General features: G+C 39.4%; 1 protein-coding gene across 1 annotated transcript; it reads left to right on the forward strand.

Moving 5' to 3' along the window:
* The first annotated feature begins 14,551 nt into the window (after positions 1-14,551).
* On the forward strand, positions 14,552-15,617 carry Foxr2 (forkhead box R2). The gene is given in 2 exon segments (XM_032890017.1): positions 14,552-14,702; positions 14,704-15,617. Coding segments are annotated over 2 exon segments (906 nt in total). The 5' UTR covers positions 14,552-14,610; the 3' UTR covers positions 15,518-15,617.
* Positions 15,618-22,631: the final 7,014 nt, after the last annotated feature.

The following is a 22,631-nucleotide window of genomic DNA, read 5'->3' on the forward strand; positions in this document are numbered from 1 at the left end:
AAAGCCCTCAGTAATTCTGTCCCATCAACTATGGCAGAGTCCTCAGTATGCTTGAACCAGCCATTTTAATTCTTCACTATTTTTTAGATGTTTTTTTATATTTTTCCATTTTGAACACAAAGAATTACACATAGTATGCTAGTTGTCTCTTTTCTTATGGCTAAAACCTAATTGTATATCCTCACATGTAGTAGTGGTCTCTAAGGAACCTCTAACATGGCCTTTCTTCTGTCCTCTCACTTGACTAATTTAGAAAATGCAAAGATCTAACTTATCTTATCTCAATATTTAAACTATTTCTAGCATCCATTGTTACCTTCCCCAGTCTAACTGATGATCCTTAACAAAATGGTTTTTTAATCCTCAACTGGTTCATAAGATTATTTTTTATTGTTTATGTTATTACTGTATAATTTATAGTAAGACACAAATAGTCTATAGGAATAAAAGCTAGAAATAACCGGCAAGGATGAGTGAGTAAAGACTGCAAGGAGAATGAGGAAATTCTGCATGGTTAGACAGATGTGCTAGACATGATTCTGGATGACATTTCCATATATGCATCCATTTGTCAAAATTGGTCAAACTGAATATATAAATTCCGTGTATGATATATGTATTACTTTTTATTTTAAAGGTGTAAGTAGGCAATGCTACTTTGTCTTTAAGTGTCCTGCATATACTACCTTGGAGTAAGTGTCCTGCATAGATGTGTCAGTACCTTCTGGGTTTAGAGTCAAGTATTCAGCCATCATACTATGAAAGGTCTCAATAGAGTCCATATGAACTACTGAGAAAATCTTCTAAGAAAAGAAGTATTGGGATTTGCATGTTCTCCAAATTACACAGCAAGTTTGCATCACAGAGAGCTACAGCCTCTGGTGTCATCATTTCAGTCATTGTTAAAAAAACAAAAACAAACAACAAAAACAAACAAACAAAAAAAACAGTGGGTTTATGCCCCACTCTGGCTTTATCAATTAAAGTCTTAACACTATTGATTAGCCTGCTCTGACACATGGCCTCAGCATCAGTATTCACTATTGTTTCACTGCTGCAGAAGAGTAGATTTTTGTTGACTTCTCTTTAATTAGGGACACTTCTCTAAAGTCTGGATTCGACTGGCAGGGGAACAAAATTTGTTCATCATTGTGATTTAGTGCATTTGAAACAATCCTGTAAACATTGAGAGATTATTTTAGATAAATAACATGTTAGGAGTAGATTGTTTCTGGCCTCTCAGAAATTCCAAAGACCAGCACACCTCTAATAGTCCTTCCCTGTAATTTTTTTCCCTTCATGTTTACGAGTTTTATGCTGTTAGTTTTTGGTATGAAAGCATATGTCATTATTCAAATCTAGAGAAGTAAAGGTAAATTCTATGAGTTTTATGCTATTAGGTTTTGGTATGAAAGCATATGTCATTATTCAAATCTAGAGATTTATAAGTAATTTCTTTTAAGCTATAGATGGATGTTACATAATCTCAGTATAGCCCCCCCCCCATTTTTCTTGGCTGTGCTTTTCTATTATTATGATTCCTGCTTTGTGTTGACTGAGTCCTTGACTCCTGGTATGTACAGTTCATTGATCTCTTCTTTGACTACGACATTTTCATTTACCAGCAGGGAAAAGTGTTACATTTATTGTATATGCATACATGTGCACACGTGTACACATTGAACATTTGGGAGTCAAAAAATAAGTCCTTCAGGCATTCCCCAGGAACCCAGAGGCTACTGCTTCCGGGGAAGAGGGTAGGCTAATTGCAGATCTTCACTTCTCCCTCCTTTCTTCCAAATTCAATTCCCCCTCCTCATCCCCAGCCCAACAGCAGAACACCTGCTGCTAGCCTCCCTTCCCCCCAGGCAATGCTTATCCCAGCCCCCAACTCCAGCAGACTCTCCTTGGGAACCCACGGGTCACTTCTGCCAGGGAAACAGGTAAGCTGACTACAGCCTTCGTCCCTTGTGCTCCTTCACACACACACACACACACACACACACACACACACACACACACACACACACACGCACACACACCCACATTCTCATCTCTAGCTTTGCAGCAGAGCACCTGCTGAGGCCTCCCTTCCCTCCCCGCCCCCACCTCCATTGGGGGACACAGATCTTCCCCTCCTAACCTGCTTCCCTTACTCATTGCTTTATTGCAGACCTCAGCTCCAGCAGGCACTCCCTGGGAACCCAAAGGCCACTCCCGCCAAGCAAGCAGGTAGGCTGACTGCAGATCTTCACCTCTCCCTCGGTTGCTCTAAATCCAATCCCCAAGTCTCATCCCCAACTCTGCAGCAGACCACCTGCTGCAGCCTCCCTTCCCCCTCTGCCTCCATCTCCCAAAAATCCCACTGATCTTCGCTTCCAATTCTCTCTCCCTAGTCATTGCTTTATCTCAGCCTCTAACTCCAACAGGCACTACCTCAGAATGCTCAGGCCACTCTGGCCAAGGAAGCAGGTAGGCTAACTATAGATCTTCACCTCTCCCCTTGTTCCTCCAAAATCCAATCCCCTGGTCACATCCTCAGCTCTGTAGCAGAACACCACCTGCAGCCTCCCTTCCCCCTCTGCCCCATCTCCTGTGGATCACCAGGTCTTGCCCTCCTAACCCCTCTCCACCCACCCATTCTTTTGTCTCAGCCCCGAACACCTGCAGGCACTCCATAGGAATTCAATGGCCACTCTGATGGAGAAACAAATAATCCAACTGCAGACCTTCCCCTCTTCCTCCATTCCTCCAAATCCAATCCCCCAGTTTCATCTCCAGTTCTGTAATAGACCTTCTGCTATGACTTCTCCTCACTCTCCCCCAGTGCCAGGGGACTAAGCAGTTCCTGGTGGAACACCCTGATTTTCTCCCTCCTGTGGACCCCCTCACCTCCTTCTAGCCCATCTCCATTTCTACTTGTCAGTTCCCAATACCCAGAAACAGATTTTAATTGGAAGCCCCAGGGGCCAAATCTATCAAGACTCCAGGAGAATTTCTTACCAGGCAACACACAGGCACGACATTCTTCTAAGAACCATAAAGGGAAATAGAAACCAAGAAACAAAACTAGAGAAGACAAGACCATATATCAGCACCTAGAATTAAGATGTTCCCAATTCCAGATGCCTAGACCTAGCACAAAAAAACACAATCAGTAGCAACCGGGATAATGTGTCTCCACTGGAGCCCAGCCACCCTGACAGAGCAGGCCCTAAATATTCCAACATAGCTGAAGCCCAGGAAAATGACCTTAAAATAGCCTTAATGAATATAATAAAATAGCTGTAATGAATATAATAGAGGTCTTTAAACAGGAAATGAATAAGTCCCTTTTAAAAATCTATGAAAACCGAACAGCAGAAGGAAATGACTAAAACAACAATTCAAGATCCAAACGTAGAAAAAGAGTCAATAAAGAAAAACCCATACTGAGAGAAATCTGGAAATTAAAAATTTAGGACCTTGAATTTAGGAACCTGAGAGACAAACCTCAGCAACAGAATACAAGAAATGGAAGAGCGAATCTCAGTCATCAAAGACAGGATAGAAAAATAGAACTGATATATTGGCCAGAGAAAATATTAAACCTCACAAACTCCTGGCACAAAACATCCAGGAAATCTGGGATACTTCAAGAAGACCAAATCTCAGAATAATAGCAATGGAGGGAGGAGGAGCATCCTGGATGAAAGTCACAGTAAATATTACCAACAATCAAAATAATATAAGACAATTTCCCTAGCCTATACGCTGTACAAGAAGCATACAGAACATCAAATACACTGGTCTAGAAAAAGAAAGTCCCCGTTTATTCAAAACACTAAATGTATAAAACAAAGAGTATTAAAAGCTGCAAGGGAGAAAAAGACCAAGTAACATAAAGGCAGAGCTGTCAAAATTACATTTAACTTCTCAATGGAGTATCTAAAAGGCAGACATCTTAGAGCAATTAAGACAACTAAATGAGATAAAGAGGATAGGAGTTGGAAAGGAAGAAGTCAAAGTTATCTTTACTTGCAGATGATATGACAGTATACATAATGATCCTTAAGACTCCGTCAGGAAACTCCTATTGTAACTTTCAGCAAAGTACCTGAATACAAATTCAGAAAAGTCAGTAGCCCTCCTATATACAAATGACAAAAGGACTGAGAAAGAAATCAGGGAAATGATGCTCTTCACAATAGCCTCATATAATATACTATATTTCTGTGTAACTCTAACCAAGCAAGTGAAAGACTAGTATGATAAGAACTTCGAGTCTTTGAAGAAAGAAATTGAAGAGATATCAGAAAAGATCTTCCATGCTTATGGATCAGTAGGATTAATACAATAAAAATGACCAACCTACCAAAAAGCAAGCTTCAGATTCAATGCAATCACCATCAAAATTCCACCACAATTCTTCACAGACCTTGAAAGGAAAATCTTCAGCTTCATATGATAACACAAAAAGCTCAGGAGAGCTAAAACAATCCTGAACAATAAAAGAACAGCTCGAGATATCACTATCCTTCATTTCAAGTTGTACTACAGAACTATAGCAATAAAAACAGCACCATATTGTCAAGAAATAGACACATCGATCAGTGGAACTGAATTGAAGATACACACACCCATGGACACCTGATTTTTGATTTTAAAAAAAGCTAGAAACATACACTAGGGGAAAAAGACAGCATCTTTAACAAATGGTTCTAGTAAACTGGGTACCTGTACTTAGAAGAATCCAAATAGATCCATACTTAGCACACTATAAAAAAATCTCAACTCTAAACGGATCAAAGACCTCAATATAAAACCAGATACACTGAACCTATGGAAGAGAAAGTGGGGAATAGCCTTAAACTCATTGGCACAGGGGGAAATTTCCCAAACAAAATACCATTAGCACGGGCACTAAGATCAACGGTTAATAAATGGGACTTCGTGAAACTGAAAAGCTTTTGCACGGCAAAGGACACCATCATTCAGACAAAGCGTGAGCCTACGGAATGGGAATGAATTTTTACTAACTACACATCTGATAGAGGGCCAGTATCTAAAGTATATAAAGAACTTTAATAAAAATATACGACTGGAGAAAACAAACAGCACGATTAAAAATGGGGCTACACAGAAGCTGGAAAGAACCCAGATGCCCTTCAACAGAGGAATGGATACAGAAAACGTGGTACATCTACACAATGGAATATTACTCAGCTATCAAAAAACAACGACTTTTATGAAATTAAGTAGGCAAATGGTTGAACTGGAAAATATCATCCTGAGTGAGCTAACCCAATCACAGAAAGACATACATGGTATGCACTCATTGATAAGTGGCTATTAGCCCAAATGCCTGAATTACCCTAGATGCCTAGAACAAATGAAACTCAAGACGGATGATCAAAATGTGAATGCTTCACTCCTTCTTTAAAAGGGGAACAAGAATACCCTTGGCAGGGAAGAGAGAGGCAAAGATTAAAACAGAGACTGAAGGGACACCCATTCAGAGCCTGCCCCCACATGTGGCCCATATATATACAGCCACCCAATTAGATAAGATGGATGAAGCAAAGAAGTGCAGAAGTGTAGATCGCTCCTGAGAGACACAGCCAGAATACAGCAAATACAGAGGCGAATGCCAGCAGCAAACCACTGAACTGAGAATAGGACCCCTGTTGAAGGAATCAGAGAAAGAACTGGAAAGAGCTTGAAGGGCTGAGACCCCATATGTACAACAATGCCAAGCAACCAGAGCTTCCAGGGACTAAGCCACTACCTAAAGACTATACATGGACTGACCCTGGACTCTGACCTCATAGGTAGCAATGAATATCCTAGTAAGAGCACCAGTGGAAGGGGAAGCCCTGGGTCCTGCTAAGACTGAACCCCCAGTGAACTAGACAGTTGGGGGGAGGGGGCAATAGGGGGGAGGGTGGGGGGAACACCCATAAGGAAGGGAGGGGAGGGGATGTTTGCCCGAAACCGGAAAGGGAATAACACTTGAAATGTATATAAGAAATATTCAAGTTAATTAAAAAAAAAAAGAAAAAAAATGAGGCTACAAATCTAAACTGAATTCTCAAAAGATGAAATTCAAGTGGCTAAGAAACTCTTAAAGAAATGTTCAACATCCTCAGCCATCACAGAAATAAATGCAAATCAAAACTCTGAGATCCCATCTTATACCTGTCAGAATGGCTAAGATCAACAACACAAGTGATAGCTCATGGAATAAGAGGAAGACTTATCCATTGCTGATGGGAGTGCAAACTTGTACAGCCACTATGGAAATCAGAATGACAGTTTCTCAGGAAGGTGGGACTTGATCTATTTCAAAATCCAACTATCCCACTCTTGAGCCATGTACCCAAAAGACACAGAGATGTTTGTTCATCCAAGTTCTTTACTGTTCTGTTCATAATAGAAATTGGACACAACTTAGATGTCCCTAAATAGAAGAATGGATAAATGTGGTATATGACTCAGCCATTTTAAAAATGACATTGTGAAATTAACCGGTAAATGGTTGGAACTAGAAAAAAAATCATCCTGAGTGAGAGATCTCAGAAAAAGAAATGTGGTATGTATTCACTTATAGGCATATTAGCTACTAAGTCAATGATAACCAAGCTACAATCTATAGAACCAGAGTTCAAGTAAAGTATCAAGGGACTATATGGATAATATCTCTTTAGAAAAGGGAAATAGGATAGTTATGGATGCACAGGGATGAACTGGAATGGGAGAATCAAGTGCAGAGGGCAGTGGAGAGGTAGATAAGGGAGGGAATATGGAAAGAGACAACTGAAATTAAGGAGCAGTTGAGGAGTAGTATGGAGACTTAATACAGCAGAAGCTTCCTACAATATATATGTATATGAAGGTGATCTAAATGAAATTACCGAATAATGGGAGAGACAGAATTCCAGCTGCGCATCTTGTGTCACCCAAAGAAGCTCACTTTCCATAAACTGAAAGCAAGGCCCCATTTCTGAAAACAACACTGTTTAAATGGGGAGAAACCAAGTTGGTGCCTACATAGAGCCTTTTTCCCTGTGTTCCAGCATCTTTGGAAGAGGAAGGTACTCTGAAGGCTACCAAAGGAGAAAAGTAAACACTAAGCCCAGCTATAAACCCTTTGTTCTACAATAGAGTTCTGTTCAAAAGTTATGCTAGGGCAATAGGCACAAAATGCTTGTGGGATGGGGGAAAGAAGATAACACTGTCAACCTTGTGGGTCCTGGGGACTGAATGTGGGGCATCAGTCTCTGCATCAGGCACCTTAACCCTTTCCTATCTCACTGAGCCATTTCTCACACTTTTAATCACTTCCTTCTCATTTGTCTATATGTTCCTTTCTTTGCATATATTTTGTACATCCAATTATTCAAATATCCTAAGTAGGTGGCTTTCTAGTATGATTTGGGGAATGTATTTGTGGTATAGTTGTTTGGCTCTTTTATTAACTTTTGCATATTTTAAGATTTGAGTTGTCAGTCTAATTTTAAGTGAAACTTGATTTTCTATTCTTACATTCCTTTACTCATTAATTTATGCTCCTTGTGATGATTAAATATTGATTGTTAACTTCATTGGATTCAGAAGCATCTAAGAGATTAGTAAAGTCCACAACTGTGAAATGTCTATGAAAGCATTTCCGGAAAGGATTTGAATAAGGGTACAAAGACCTTCTCCAAACGTGGATGGTACCATGGGCTAGAAATGAGCCTGGGATAAGGTGGGGGAAAGGAGTAAAGCAGTGGGCTCCTGGCTTGGGTCCTCACTCTCTGTTTCTGTCACATAGTCATCCCCCTACCACTCCTAACCTCACTTCACTCCTTCCTGACTTTTGGAATGAGTTTTTGAGAGGAACTTTTATAAGTTGGTGATACGAGCTAGAGAACGCATAAAACAGTGTAAGCAGAGTACAATAGGTAACAGAAGTGGGTTCCCAGAAGAGCAGGTGAAGATCGTGTTTATGAGGCTTCAGATAGCAACAAGCCCTGTGCTGGGAACTAGACTGGAGGGCGTTGTGGAAGACTGGCTTAAAAGGCAATGGACTAATGTGGTAGAGGAAATTTAAGGCATCCCAGTATCTGGGCTTTGGAAAGGCTTGAAAAACTTATTCCTAGAAGAGAGAAGTCTGTGTAGAGTTGGAGTCAAAGAAGTGGTGGCTGTTTTAAAGATTGGGGCCATTAAAATGAACTCAAGTACTTTGCATCACTGCAATAGGAAAGATGTCTCGAGGGAATCTGAGAAATTGGCCAGACCCCACCGATTTCCACATCCAGAATGCAAATGATTTTTTTCTAAACACTGAAAATACTGTTTTGAGAAGAAAACTGATAGGATAGGGTATACCTCCAGAAGTATCCCCAGAGTTCTGCTACTCAATCACAAAGATTTCTTTTGGAGGTTGTTGGGGCCAAAATAAGTCAGTTTCCAAGTTCTTTTGCACATGTGCTCTGTTACAGACGCCAATGTCTAACACGTATTCCGTCTTTTTCTAAAATACCTCTTGCTTGTTTCTTGCTGGCACACCAGTTTTCAATACACTAGATGGCAGGGTGAGGATTCTGGGTTACTGCCACAATCTGCATTTCTAATTCCTGCTTGGTATTCCAAAGGTCAGCAAGTCAATAACTTCAATTTTACTCATCGCTTTGCAAAGTTTCTGCTTTTATGAGTTGGGGTGTTTTTTTTAATGGTATCATGAGTTTTTTTTTTTTAATAGTGGGATTTATTGTCTTATATGATGTATATGATCTGGAGTTTGATTCACTATTCCTTATAAGTTTGAAGGAAATAGGAGGGGCTTTACCAAAATATGTGAAATCAACCTGCCAAATTGGACTGGCCACTGTATATGTATACATTTACTATTTGTATGCTCCTGTGAGAATGACAAGGCAGATGACATGGTGTGAAATGTATCCTAGACCCAAAACCTGACACTTCTCTATGTACGCTCTCTACTTTGACAAGTCATTTAGTACCTGATGTTATATGCCTTTTTGCACCGGCTGTGTGAAATTTGCCCCTGGTGGTAGTCGTCTAGACAAGCCTTTTATTTGACCTAATATTGGTTTTGTTTCCTTTGCTTACCCAGGAAGGTGAGGTCATACCTTTTGCAAAACAAGCAGTAAGAGACAAAGGAGTTATGGAATCTTACATCAGCATATCTTATAATTGAAAAGCCATTGCAAATAAGCTAGTGAGTCTCCCCATCATTTCAAGGCGTTTGAAGTGTTAGAATGAAAGAAAAGAAAATTTTGTCTCCGAGGCTTTTGAACTCATATTGCAGCATTCAAAACGCCTTCAATATTAAAGATGAAAGTAAGTTCTTAAGAATATCAAGATTTCCTTGTATAGTTGTTCAAATTAGTTCTCTTTATCTTCCAGTATGATTTATGTATGAAGCATCCATGATTCGAAATCTAGGTTTCAGGCTGGTTAGATGTTCCAGTGGTTAAAAACACATGCTATTCTTTCAGAGAACACAAGTTTCATTCCCAGCATCCATGTAGAGTGACTCATAACTGCCTGCAACTACAGTTCCAGAGGCTCCAACACCCTCTTTTCATAGGCACCTACACACATGTGCACATACATGCACACACACAAAGAGAATGAGACAGAAATGAAATGAATTTTTTAAAATATTTTTAAAGAACCCATATTTTTTCCAAAGAACATAAATAAGAGCTTATATTTATGGAACTTCATATTTCAAACATTAAAATTAGGTATTGATATAGATAATTAATACATTAACATTGTTAATTGAATAATATGTATTATTTCATTTGCTGTCAATGACTAACTGGGGCAAGTTTCTTATATATTATGGATGAGGAAAGAGTATGGCATGGCAGAAATAAGAGAGTAAAATGACAATAATTTATTCTCAATGCCTACTATTGCCCCCGCCAGTGGGGACCCAGTTATTTGTGGGGGTCGAGGGGGACCCATACCTGCGGGAGAACGGGAGAGAAAGAGGACCGAGACCAAGCAGTGTCCTTCTCAAGGTCTGTTTATTGAGAGGAATGTACAGCATTTAAAGCTCTGAAGCAGGAATTGAAGCAGGAACTGAAGCTTAGGGCGGGGGAGTACTGGGAAGTGCCCAAGTACATAAGGTGAATCTCTAAACTGCAAGATATCCTCCTTAGACAAAGAGGCAAGAGTCTTCCGGGGACAGGTTCTTTCTTTGAAAAGGTCAAGCCCTTCTCAGGAATCTGCTCAGGGCAAGGTGCCTAGTCCGGCAGTCTGGTCGCAGTCCCCAACATACTATAGTTTGCTACATTCATAGCTTCAAACATACCTATAGTGTGTTCAAAATTTAATTCTGTTGTGGTTTTCTTGCATTTATTTATTTTTATTTATTTATTTATTTATTTATTTATTTATTTATTTATTATGTGTTTGTGGGGGTGGTAGTGTTCAGAGTGCCTCAGCACATGTGTATGTGGAGGTCGTAGGGCAACTGTGTGGAGACAGTTCTCTCCCTCCATCATGGGAATCTCAGGGTTCAGACTCGGGTCATTAAACTTGTTGGCAAGTGCCACTGAGCCATCTCGTCAGCCCCAAGACCAGTCAATTGTGGTATACAGGCAGAGAGAAAGCATCTAGGAACTTAAACTTCAATCAGATTGCTAGAAAGAGAAACCAATGAAAAAAATAACTATGCCGGCTCTTTGGTGCCCAGTGGCTTTTGTACACTGAGGGCAACTCATTGCTATTCGTGTTTTGTTTACTACTCAACTTCATTAAATTCAAATAGCTCATAAGCCAGATGTCTAAACTATTTATAAACCACTTTTTTTGGTCTTCTAAACATTGGTTATCTATATGATGAATTCCCTAAAAGCTGTACACTGTAATTACAAATTTAATGTGGCTCTTTGTTAAACAAGTCAAACCATTTGAGTATCGTATTAAGTGTACACAAATCCAACAATGAAAACTATTTCCTATTCTTACTTTTAAGCCTATTATAAAGTGCAAACCCAGTAGAATTAATTTATTTTTCTTTATTCTTGCCCTTAGACTTTTCCTCCTTCGTTTAATGTGATACCTGTTTTATTTTTGTCTTTTCAGGATTTTACTCAACTACCTAGAAAACACACCTATGACTTGCCAAGGTAAAAGAATAAAACTAATTTTGGGGGCTCACTGATATTGAACGGAGTGTGCTGGGTTGGGGGCCTTTTAAAAACAGCATTTCATTTGTTATCACTTAGACTTGCTTCTTTATAACTTGGTTTTATAAAAACTGAAGAAGCATTCTTCAATTTGTGACTATTTAGTGATTCCCATCTTACTATTCCTAGTCTTTTAGCATTATTCATTATGTGCATACATTTATAGATAAGGGATTGGATCTTTTTTGATTATTCTCTTCTCTAAAAATGTATTCATTTATTGGATTTTTTTCTACCTGATTATTATGTGTACCGATCAGTGTTTATCATTCTTACAAGTTCTTAGTTATGTGGGTGCTGGTTTATGCATAAATTAGAAACAAGAGTCCCTCTCTACTGTGATTTGTAGTACTTAATGAATAAATGACTTTTCCATATGAATTAGAAAGAGGCACCTCCTGCAGATTGACACAGTTCCAGAAGTGGGGCACCTGGTTTTGAAAACCAGGAGTGGACAGATTTTCATGTTCTGTTCTTGGGCACCCTTGAACTTAACACAGGCTATGTAATCATGCATAACAGACATTGATATGGTTCTTGTTTTCCTGAAACAATTTATTATTAACTCATTACTTTTCCTTTAATTCTTTCCTGCTTACTCACAGATAGAAATAAGTATATATGTATATTTGCATATGCTTAAGACATATATTCATGCATTTTGTTATATAAAAGTCAGAAATCTTAAGTACCCTGAAGTATGTGTTCTTTCCATGAATTTTGGAAATCATACACACAGTCCTTTACTGACTGACATAATTTCAATTAATGACAATGTGTGTGGTCAAAAGTTAAAATTTAGGTTGGGGATTTAGCTCAGTGGTAGAGCGCTTGCCTAGGAAGTGCAAGGCCCTGGGTTCTGTCGGGGGGGGGACCTCAAAAAAAAAATATTTACATTTAGGGGTTGGGGATTTAGCCCAGTGGTAGAGCGCTTGCCTAGCAAGCACAAGGCCCTGGCAAGGCCCTGGGTTCGGTCCCCAGCTCCGAAAAAAAAAAAAAAAGAAAAAGAAAAAAAAAAGTTAAAATTTAGTAATGGAAGCCCCTTGAAGGTGTTTTTTTCATCTGTAAACACTACCTTTGACATTATTGAAAAAATTTAGAAGCTTTTTAACAACATAAGGATTTACTTGGATTTTTTTTCAGGACCTAAAACATATCAGCTATTTTCTTGACCAGTCCTTTGAGTGACAACATGAGGGCACAGGGATGCTCTTGAATATTAAAAAAATAGGTGTGGTGGCTCACAGCTGTAATCTCAGCAGCAAAGGCACAAAGGCAGGCAACTGAGATGGCTCACTAGATAAAAACACTTGATGCCAAGCCTAATGACCTGATATCCATAGGGCAAGAATTAATTCCTGCAATTGTCCTCTGATCTTCATTTAGTCACACACACACACACACACACACACACACACACACACACACACACACACACACACACACACACACACACACACCTGTACATGCATGAACATAAATGCACAGTAGTGAACTGGTTTTATTAAAAACACAATTGGGCTCTGTTCTCTAAAGATGAGAGAAACGTTTTGTAACAGTAGAGCCTGCCTTTAGGGAATAATGGACTACTGAAAGCTCAAATGTTGCCAGGATGTCTGGAATTGGTACAATCCAAATATTTCAGGTTCTAGCCCATGCTTTCTCCAGGCTAGTACCCCACTGTGAAAGGGATCCATTTCTGTGGAGGTGAAAGCAGCATTTCTTCAATCTTAAAAGATGAGTAAGGGTCCAGCAAGACAATACTGTGGATAAAGGTGTTTTCTGCTCAAACTTCATGACATGAGATATGTCCCTGGAGAATCAATTCCACAAAGTTATCCTCTGACCTCTGCAGGCACACCATGGCATGCATGTCCCCACTCCCATCTCCCTCTCCTTCTCCCTCTCTCCTTCTCCCTCTCCCTCTCCCTCTCCCTCTCCATCTCCCTCTCCCCTTCTCCCTCCCTCCCTCTCCCTCCCTCTCTCTCTCTCTCTCTCTCTCTCTCTCTCTCTCTCTCTCTCTCTCATACACACACACACACACACACACATAAAATTTAAATGTAAAAAGATGAGTAGATAAACCAAGGTACTTAGCTAAACCAAAGGTGCTTGGGTATAGGCTATTCTAAGCAGAAGTTCTTGATCAAAGGAGCATAGAAAGAGGATAGACAGAATATATAGTGGAAATCCTAGCAGGTTTGTATTTCTGGCATATAAATTATGAAGCAATGGTGCTAAAATGATAATTATGTTTTAGGATTCTGTATAGTGATATAGAAACAGTCCAAATTACAATAGTGAGTAAAAGCACCTTCTCTGCATAGCTTTGGAAGTAGCTTCACCATTATCTAGCTGTGTGGTTTCCTTTTAGAATTTTTTACTACATAAAGTAAGAACGATTGCTTATTTCATAGAGTAAGTAATTTTTGGCATAGGGTTAAATCATGTAGCATACTTATGGCATCAATAAATATTGACTGTTCATACTATTCTTAGTAATTATTATAGTGGTGCAATAAAAAGTTATTCTAGAAACATGTATGAATTTAAAAAAAAATTGTCCCAGAAAATGGGAATGCATGGGAATCCATGCCGTTTAGTAGCTCCTGTGGACATTTGTTGGAACCTTTGTGATACGGCCCTATATAATGGTTTTAGTGAAATCATAGTCTTTATAGATGTTTTTTTTTGAGACTGGCAACTCGTACTGTACTTCTTGCAAATTTCCTTAACGTAAACCTACATGAAAGGTAAGTTTTCACATGATTTAGCAAACCTTTGATGATGTGGTCTTTAGAGTATGACTTAGAGGCCATAGTCTGAGAAGACAAGCTGGAAAAGTAGAGGCTGATTCTCAGAAAAATAGCCTAAGTGTGAGTCTAACAAGAGAAGCTCTATCACAGGACACTTATAGTCTATGACTTGGGTTTGTGCCTTCACTAACTGAGTATATTGAATGAAATCAACTGACCATGGGGATTGTGAAGGGCTACGAAAGGGTAATAGATGCAGTTATCCTATACTTATCTAGGTATACAGTTCCAATGACTCTGTAAATGTCAATTCTCAGATCTATGACTTTGGGTTAATGCTATGTACCATGTTATCTTACAGAGCTATCAAAACATTTATTTGTGATCAACAGTGAGAAAAGACTTGGAAAAATCTGAAAACATTTTTTCCTAATAAAATGATCTTCTTAGTTACTCTTTTGAGCTGTATCTCAGAAAGCTGCGGCTTCTCTGACCAGTGAAGTATCAGTGTCCTCGGGTCAGCCCTTCCAGCAGGCCTACTGATAGATTGCACTGGAGAGGAGACATTTTGCATTAAATAGTGCCCCCGTGATATCGTCATAAAGTTCTGGAGAGACTTTTATCTATTTGGAAGTTTACCTTCATCTATCTCTTCAGTAAAGATGAATGTAAAGGTAAAAAATCGGGACTTCTGGTACAGTCTCCATGGTCAAGTCCCCGGGATGCTGGACTGGGACATGGGGAATGAATTTTCCTCCTTGTACCATGGATCAGTGCTCTTTCGCTGAGCAGAGTCTTGCCAAATATAAAATCCAACTGACAAAACCACCTACACTGCCTCAGGAGAAGAAATCCAGTTTTGATAATGATGGTCCTCCCACTGAACCCAGCTTCTGGATGTGGGTGAATCCTAACATTGTGTGCCCCGTCAACAGCAAGGAGCCTCCAAATCCCATTCACAAAGTTTTGCCAAGTGCAGCATTCCCACAGACTGGCGAGTTTGAGTGCTTCGGGACCCAGAGAGTGGCACAGTCCCTATCTGTTATCCACACTGAGTATCATCAGCAACAAAAGCTGCCCATTTACTCCACTGTCCCTCATTTCATGGAAGAGGAGACTAAGGAACAGGAATGCGCATCCTCTAAGAAATACTCAAAGAAGTACACAATGTACCACGGCCCCCACCGAGAGAGGGAGGCCTGGCCACGCCCTCCTCTCAACTACAGCCATCTAGTTGCTCTTGCATTAAAAAGCAGCCCTTCCTGTGGCCTCAATGTGCAACAGATCTACAATTTTACTCGACAACATTTCCCCTATTTCCGGACAGCACCAGAGGGCTGGAAAAACACCATTCGCCACAACCTCTGCTCCTTGACCTGCTTTGAAAAGGTACCAGCCGACCTTGAAGATGAGCCAGATGGAAAACCTCGATCTTACCTCTGGAAGCTCACTGAGGAGGGAAACCGATTCTTTCAGGAAGACACCCGTGTCTTGGCCTATGCTCGAAGGGAGAGCATCAAACAGAGCATGCGCCAACCAGAACTGATAGACCTCCTCTTTCATCTTTAATAGTTTCTTCTTTTCTTATGTGTGTGTGGTATGTGTAAGTGTGAGTATGCATGCTTGTATGTGTGTGGGCATACATGTGCACATGTGTGTGGAAGCCCAAGGCTGACATCAAAATTTTCCCTCCATTGCTCTTCCACCTCATTCTTTGAGGCAGGGTCTTTCCCTCAAACCCAGAGCTCATAGATACTGTGAGTCTCACTTGCCAGCTTGCTCCCAGGATCCCCTGTCTGTGCATGCATTCCATAGCTGAGATTGTAGGCAGGTCATCATGCCCACCCAGTTTGGTTTCGGGGATCTGAATGCAGATCCTTTTGCTTGCATGGCAGGCACTTTAACTGCTGAGCCATCTCCCCAGCCTCCTCTGTCATTTCTGAAAGACAACTGCTCACTTTCTGGAACACTGCCCTGCTTACCGTGCTGAACTAACCCTTACTCATCGGTAATCTTACTCTGTTGGGTTGGCACCAAGCCTGTCTTTAGCCACTGTTAAGTAGTCAGAGGTGACTACAGGGGAGGCAGAGATTAAATCCAGGTGTAGAAGGATTGAAAGTTATACAACAGCTGAATTGTTCTACACTCTGAGCAGAGGCAGAAAGTCTCAGGAACCATGGCAAGCAATCTAAGGCTAGAAGAATATGTTACATCTTTTGGAGCAAACTGTGAAATGTAAGGGATGAATATGAAATAAACCCAGGATATGGGCAACCTCCACTGCCATGTGAAGGTATATGTGTATAAAGAGAACTAGGCTTGGTGTTTAAAGTATGGAGACTCAAATATCCCCCTCCACCATTCATTGTTTTCATCTTCTTTTGACGTGACCCATTGTACCCATCAGAGCCTCACTTTCCTTTCTTGTCCTAGACTTAATAGCTTTGTTCTATTGCTATCCAGTTCCAGCAGTGAAAAATGCAGGCAGCTGTTATTTGTTTGAATATTGAAAGTCCTTAAATTGATTGTGTATTAATCCTAAGCTTTTTGATGACAGTGCATTGGTGCTCATTTGTGGTTTTCAGCAAATGTTATTTGAGGAACTGTAAGGTCCATCTTAGGTGTTAAAAGATAGAAAGCAAACGCATATTTGTGAGGCATCGATATTTATGTGTGATAAAACAGAGGTGCGAAGTTGCCATGGAAATGGGGACACATCCTTCCTGGAAACAGGGAAGCATTAAAAATGAAGTGCCTTTTGAGCTAAATTTGAAGAACAAAGAGGAATTTGCTGAGCACATAAACTGAGAAGAAACATTATGGCGGATAGTGTGAATAGCATTAACCAAGTGTTTGGTGTATTCTAGGAAGACAGCTATACTAGGTTCAGGAGCCACTGTAAGAAAGGTAACCAAACTGCTTTTACGCTGTGCTTATGAGTTTAAGGCTATACAGAACTAAGAAACATAATTTGTGCATTGCTAAAAAAAAAAGCACAAACAAAATACCAACATAACAAATGTTTCAGCCTTTGACTCTAATTTTAAAATTTATTTTTTGTAGGCACTAAGTTCATAAAATGTAAACCTAGTTTTTGCCTTTTGTCTTAATACATTTTTAAATGTATACCAACACTTAGGAAATAGCTTTTAAGTATGTGATTAGTTGCCAAGTAATCAATGAGAGTATAATATCTATACCATACAAAAGCAGGTGGTTTAATATGATTACAACAATGGAGACCTTACTTTTCAATGGCTTACTACAGCAGATACAAAACCATTTAGGTTTAATTGCAAAGGCTGCATAATCCAGCAAAATCATTTCCAAAAGTAATTGTAAATGTCACTTCTGTATCATAGTTACTTTGAAAATGTTGACAAAACAGTCTGTACTTAATAAACTTTTCTACCTAATAGAGTTGATGTTTATATCTTGGTTTTCACAAAATTAACTCTAAAACTCAGAAAACTATTTTTTTATGTATAAACTTGATTCCTAATATATCCATTCTGTAATTTTCTCAAATGGCATTTTTCATATATACTCTGTCCATTTCCTAACAAGGGAAACCTTCATTTTCAGAACACAACTATGCTCTGTGTGTGTGCAACCTGACAGTTTGGGGCTTTTCATCTCTACACTTGTTCTGTTCCTTCCTCCTGCTCTGGTTTCATGAATGAAGCAGTAAGTAGTCACAGCACTTTTTCACATCAATCTCTGGTGATTCAGGGATCACTGAGTTTATGTTATTAATCAAGCCCTTTGAAGTTCAACAGAATGGAAAAAAGATACACAGTTCTCATAGGGTTATGTTCTAAACAAATGTAATCTATAGTTTTCCATTGTCTTAAGAGCTACTTGTGTGTGTGTGTGTGTGTGTGTGTGTGTGTGTGTCTGCTGGCGTGTGTACGCACACATGTACATGGATGCCCAAGCTTGATATCAGAAATTATATCAATCACTCCCTCACGTTATACACTGAGCTATGGTCTCTCAGTCAGATCCAGAGATCACAAATTTGGCTAGCCTTGCCTGCCAGCTTTCTCTGGGAATCTCCTTTCTCCAGTTTCTGAGGCATTTAGGTAAGTTTCTAGAGACTCTAACTCTGGGCTTAGCCCTTCCTGTATCAGCAAGTGCTTTAATGAATCTAGCTCACTAAGAGTGACTGTGAACCAAGCCCACTTTGTACCATGCACTGTAGTGTATGTGTGATCTAACATGGCAGGGATGGCACCTTCCTAAACTAGGAGATCAGGTTTGCCCAGGGGCATGGCAGATGCATGGAGACCTATGCAATTGCCAAGACTAAATGCAGGTACCCATGAAACTTTCACCATCGCTCCCCGCTATACTGTGTTCAGGTGCCCCTTACTGGTAGGGTGACAGAGGATGTCATGGTTCCCTGCTACCCTGCCCAGAGGAGGATGCTGAGGGGACCTTGAGCATTGCTTTGGCTCTAGACACCAGTGTAACAGCCAGAGGCATGAGGCCATAGAGCAGCTCTCTTTCTTGGGTATTCACTGAGTCAAGGGTCTTTAACAGCTTCCTAGAGGAAGAAGCCATACTACAACATTTAGGATAGGATACTCCTGTGTCTGCCTCCTAAGCGGCTGCAATGACAGCCAGGCTTATTCAAGTGAGTACATTATCTAACATTATGTTAGAAACCTAGGAACATGAAGTTCTGAATCCTTTGTGGGAGTTACCAGTTTCTGTGAGGTGTTTTCCCTCACATGATAAGCATGAATACAGGTTGGGCTCTTTGCCATTCCTGTGGGATATCTGCAACTGTGTTTCTCCTAGTGCAGTATCTTTTCTCAGAACACTTTACATAGATGAGGTGAGGTTTCATACTATATATCAGTAGAAGATTTCTTCTTATGTATCCTTTTATGTCTCAGGGTCCTCAGACATTCCGAAGTAAGAGTACATTGAGTCTTTTGAGTCAAAAACTATTCTGCCTTAGGACATTTTCTTCTTCGTAACAACAAGATGCTGTCATAGGTAAGAGAGGTTAACAAAACTTGTTTGGAATTTGTTCTTCATACAACTAGTGGTTGGCATATAAGCAACTACATTCATTGTTCTCAACCTCAGATTACTGTCTATAAAGTACAAGTGTAGTCTAATGCTCTTTAGGAGAAAGGGTTCATTTTGTTGTGTTTGACTCATAGTTCCATGTTATAATCTACCATAGCAAGGAAGTCACAGTAGCAAGAACCCGATAGAGCAAGTCATATTACATTCATGAGGGTAACAGAGAATAATAAACGCATAGGTGCTAGTGCTTGGTTCACTTTCTCCACTCTTTTTTTTTTTTTTTTTAATTCTTTTTTTCGGAGCTGGGGACCGAACCCAGGGCCTTGCGCTTCCTAGGCAAGCACTCTACCACTGAGCCAAATCCCCAACCCCCACTTTCTCCACTCTTACAGTCCAAGTTATATGCTGCCTAGGGAATGATGCCACTCACCCAGGCACTAGGCTTCACATCTTGATTAATGTGATTAGATTAATCCCACAGATATACTCAGAAGTCCATCTTCCAGGTTATTCTCCATTTTTTCAGGTTAGCAATTAAAACTAGCCATCGCCAGCTTGTATGTATTTAGAGTATATACGATGTGATGGGGTGATGTTAATTTTATCAAGAATGTAAATCTTCAGACTAGGGTCAATAAAATCAAGACAGGATATATGTAGTTAAACCATAAAAAACCAACCACATTACTTAGGACTAGATAGATGTATGAATAAAATAGCAGTGAACTGAGATTTGTCCAAATCCAGGATCATGATTACACCCAGGGAAGAAGATGAAAAAGCTCCAAACATACTAGTAAGTTCTTATACTCAAGGGCCCTATGGGGTGAATGGGTAATTTTGTTCTCTAAGTTACACACATACAAACTTACACTTATATTTCAATAAACAGAAATTTTATGAAAGTCTTCCATTCTTCCCAAAGAGAATTTAGAAGTATTCCTCATTTTAATTTGCAGGAATAGCATGAAAAAGAAGAATACTTTTTTTCTTTTAAGTGTTTGGTAGAGTTTAGCCATGAAGCTATCAGGTCCTGGATTTCTCCATTGTAGGTCGTATTTGAGTATTTATTCTCCTTTCTTTTTAAGAAATCAGTTCTTGGGCTCTCTTTCCTTGTGCTTCCATTTTTGTATTACTAAGAATCTACTCTTTTCTTTTCCTTTCTTTGTTTCTTTGTTTCTTTCTTTCTTTTCTTTCTTTCTTTCTTCCTGTCAGTCCTGTTTGGCTCTTTTCTAATGGGAAACAAAGGAGTAGGGAGAGGGGAGGTTGGGGGAAGGGGAGCTGGAATGAGTGGAGGGAGGGGAGGCTGTGGTTGGAACGTATTGTATGAGAGAAGAATACATAAAAAGAAAAATAAGAAGGATTTACCCATTTTGTTCTGGTTATTCAGTTTATTGTCCTTAAATTGCTCATAGCAGTCTCGTCTAAGCCTTTGAATTTCTGCAAGTGTCAGGTGTAATTGTTCCTGTTTTCTTCACAATTTGAGGGGTTGGGAGGGAGGGGATTTTTTAATTAGTCTAGCTAAAGGAATGCCACTTCTATTTCTCTTTATACAGCAATTCAGGTTTGTTGAGTTTTGTATTGGTTTTGCTTATTTCTAGTTCAATACTCTGCTCGGATCTTTACTTGATGGAAAATATCTCTGTAAATCTGGACTTATTTTTCAGTTTTACTTACTTGAGAAGGAGCATTGGGTTGTTCTGCTTTGTGAGTTTGAACACTTTCTTTTTAAGGTAGGCATTTTTTTGTATAAACATCATTTTGTTTTTCTCTTGTAATTTCCCCTTTGTTCACTGGATATCCATGAGTACATTGCTTAATTTTCACATATTTATGGATTTTACAACTTCTGTTAGTTCTTTCTAGTGTTATAGCATAGTGGTCAGAAAAAAAACTTAGTAACGATTATAATGTTCTTTAAATTTCTTCTATTTTTGTGATATAACAATGTACCGTGGCATTTTCCAAGTCAAATGGAGGAAATGTCTTTTGTGCTCTTTTGTGGAATACTCTAGATATGTTTCTCAAGGTCCATTCAGTAGAAAGTGTATTTTAAGTTTTACTGAGTTTGTCTAGATGTTTTTTTGTTTCGTAAAGTGTGGTATTGAAATTCCATGCTATAACATACTAGAGTCTTTCACTTTACAGACAGAATATTTGTTTCATATACCTGGGAAATATTATATTGAATACATATGAACTTATAACTGAGTATATATATATATATATATATATATATATATATCAGACTTCAAGTCTAGTTTATCAGATATTAGTATAGCCATCATTCAGTTTGCATGGAACTTCAAATTTTAAAGTATCATTTACTAAGTACCACTTATAGGCAAACCACTATACAGGGTAATTTTCTTTCACCGTCTAGTCCAATCCTTAAACCATCTGAGAATGTTGTTATTAAGAAGATTGTATACAGGGCTGGAGAAAAGACTTAGCAGTTAAGAGCATTGACTGCTCTTCCAGAGGTTCTGAGTTCAAATCCCAGCAACCACATGGTGGCTCACAACCATCTGTAATGGAATCCGATGCCCTCCTCCGGTGTGTCTGAAGACAGTTACAGTGTACACATATACACAAAATAAATAAATCTTTTAAAAAAAGAAGATTGTATACTAGAGGAAAATGAAGTTCAGAGAGTTCCAATAATTTGTTTAAGACCTGCTATTTTATCAAGTTCTCAGTATCCAGAATAGCTTCTATTCCATCGTAAACTTAAATATGAAATTGATTAGCCATCTATTGTTCAAACATCTGTATTAGTTCCTTTCCTACTGCTCTGACATAATACAGTGACCAAGACACCTTAGAGAAGGAAGAGGTTATTTTGGTTGTGTTTCCAGAGACATAAGACTCCATCACGGCAGGGAAGCATGGCAGCTGGATCAGGATGCTGAGAACTCAGTCTTGAACCACAAGTATGAAGAAGAGAACAACTAGATGGTGCAGGTTTTTAAACTCTCAAAAGCTGCCTTCAGTGGCATATACCTCCAATAAGGCCATACCTCTTTAAAAAAAGACTTATTTATTATATATAAGTATACTGTAGCTGTCTTCAGACACACCAGAAAAGGGCATGAGATCTCTTTACAGATGGTTGTGAGCCACCATGTGGTTGCTGGGATTTGAACTCAGAACCTCTGGAAGAGCAGTCAGTGCTCTTAACTGCTGAGCCAGCTCTCTAGCTCCAAAGCCATGCCTCTTAAACTTCTCCAAACAGCACCTTCAATTGGGGGGAACAAATACTTGAGCTTTTGTGGGACATTGTTGTTCAAAGCATTACACTACATTACTAAAAACCAATCTCAATTTAGCTCTTTTCCTACTTTTTCTGCCTAAATCTATGAAGTATTTATATTCTTCCTTGTCCACAAGAGCATCCACGGAACATAAGAAGATGAGTGTTTATAGATTCCTACTTCCTTATCCTTATCCTTGTTTCCTACTCAACTTCCAAAAGCCCTGGAAGAGGATTCAGAGGTCACCCCCAGTCTGTCCCCTTCAGACACTCCATTTAGAACAAAAAATCATACCCTCAAACCAATCCATGTATGCTTGCCATGATATCTTCCTAGTTCAACCTTAATTGTTCTTTCAATACTGAACAGAAATCCTTGTGTCTTGT

Source organism: Rattus rattus, chromosome X, assembly GCF_011064425.1.
Source record: "Rattus rattus isolate New Zealand chromosome X, Rrattus_CSIRO_v1, whole genome shotgun sequence".
Taxonomy (NCBI): Eukaryota; Metazoa; Chordata; class Mammalia; order Rodentia; family Muridae; genus Rattus; species Rattus rattus.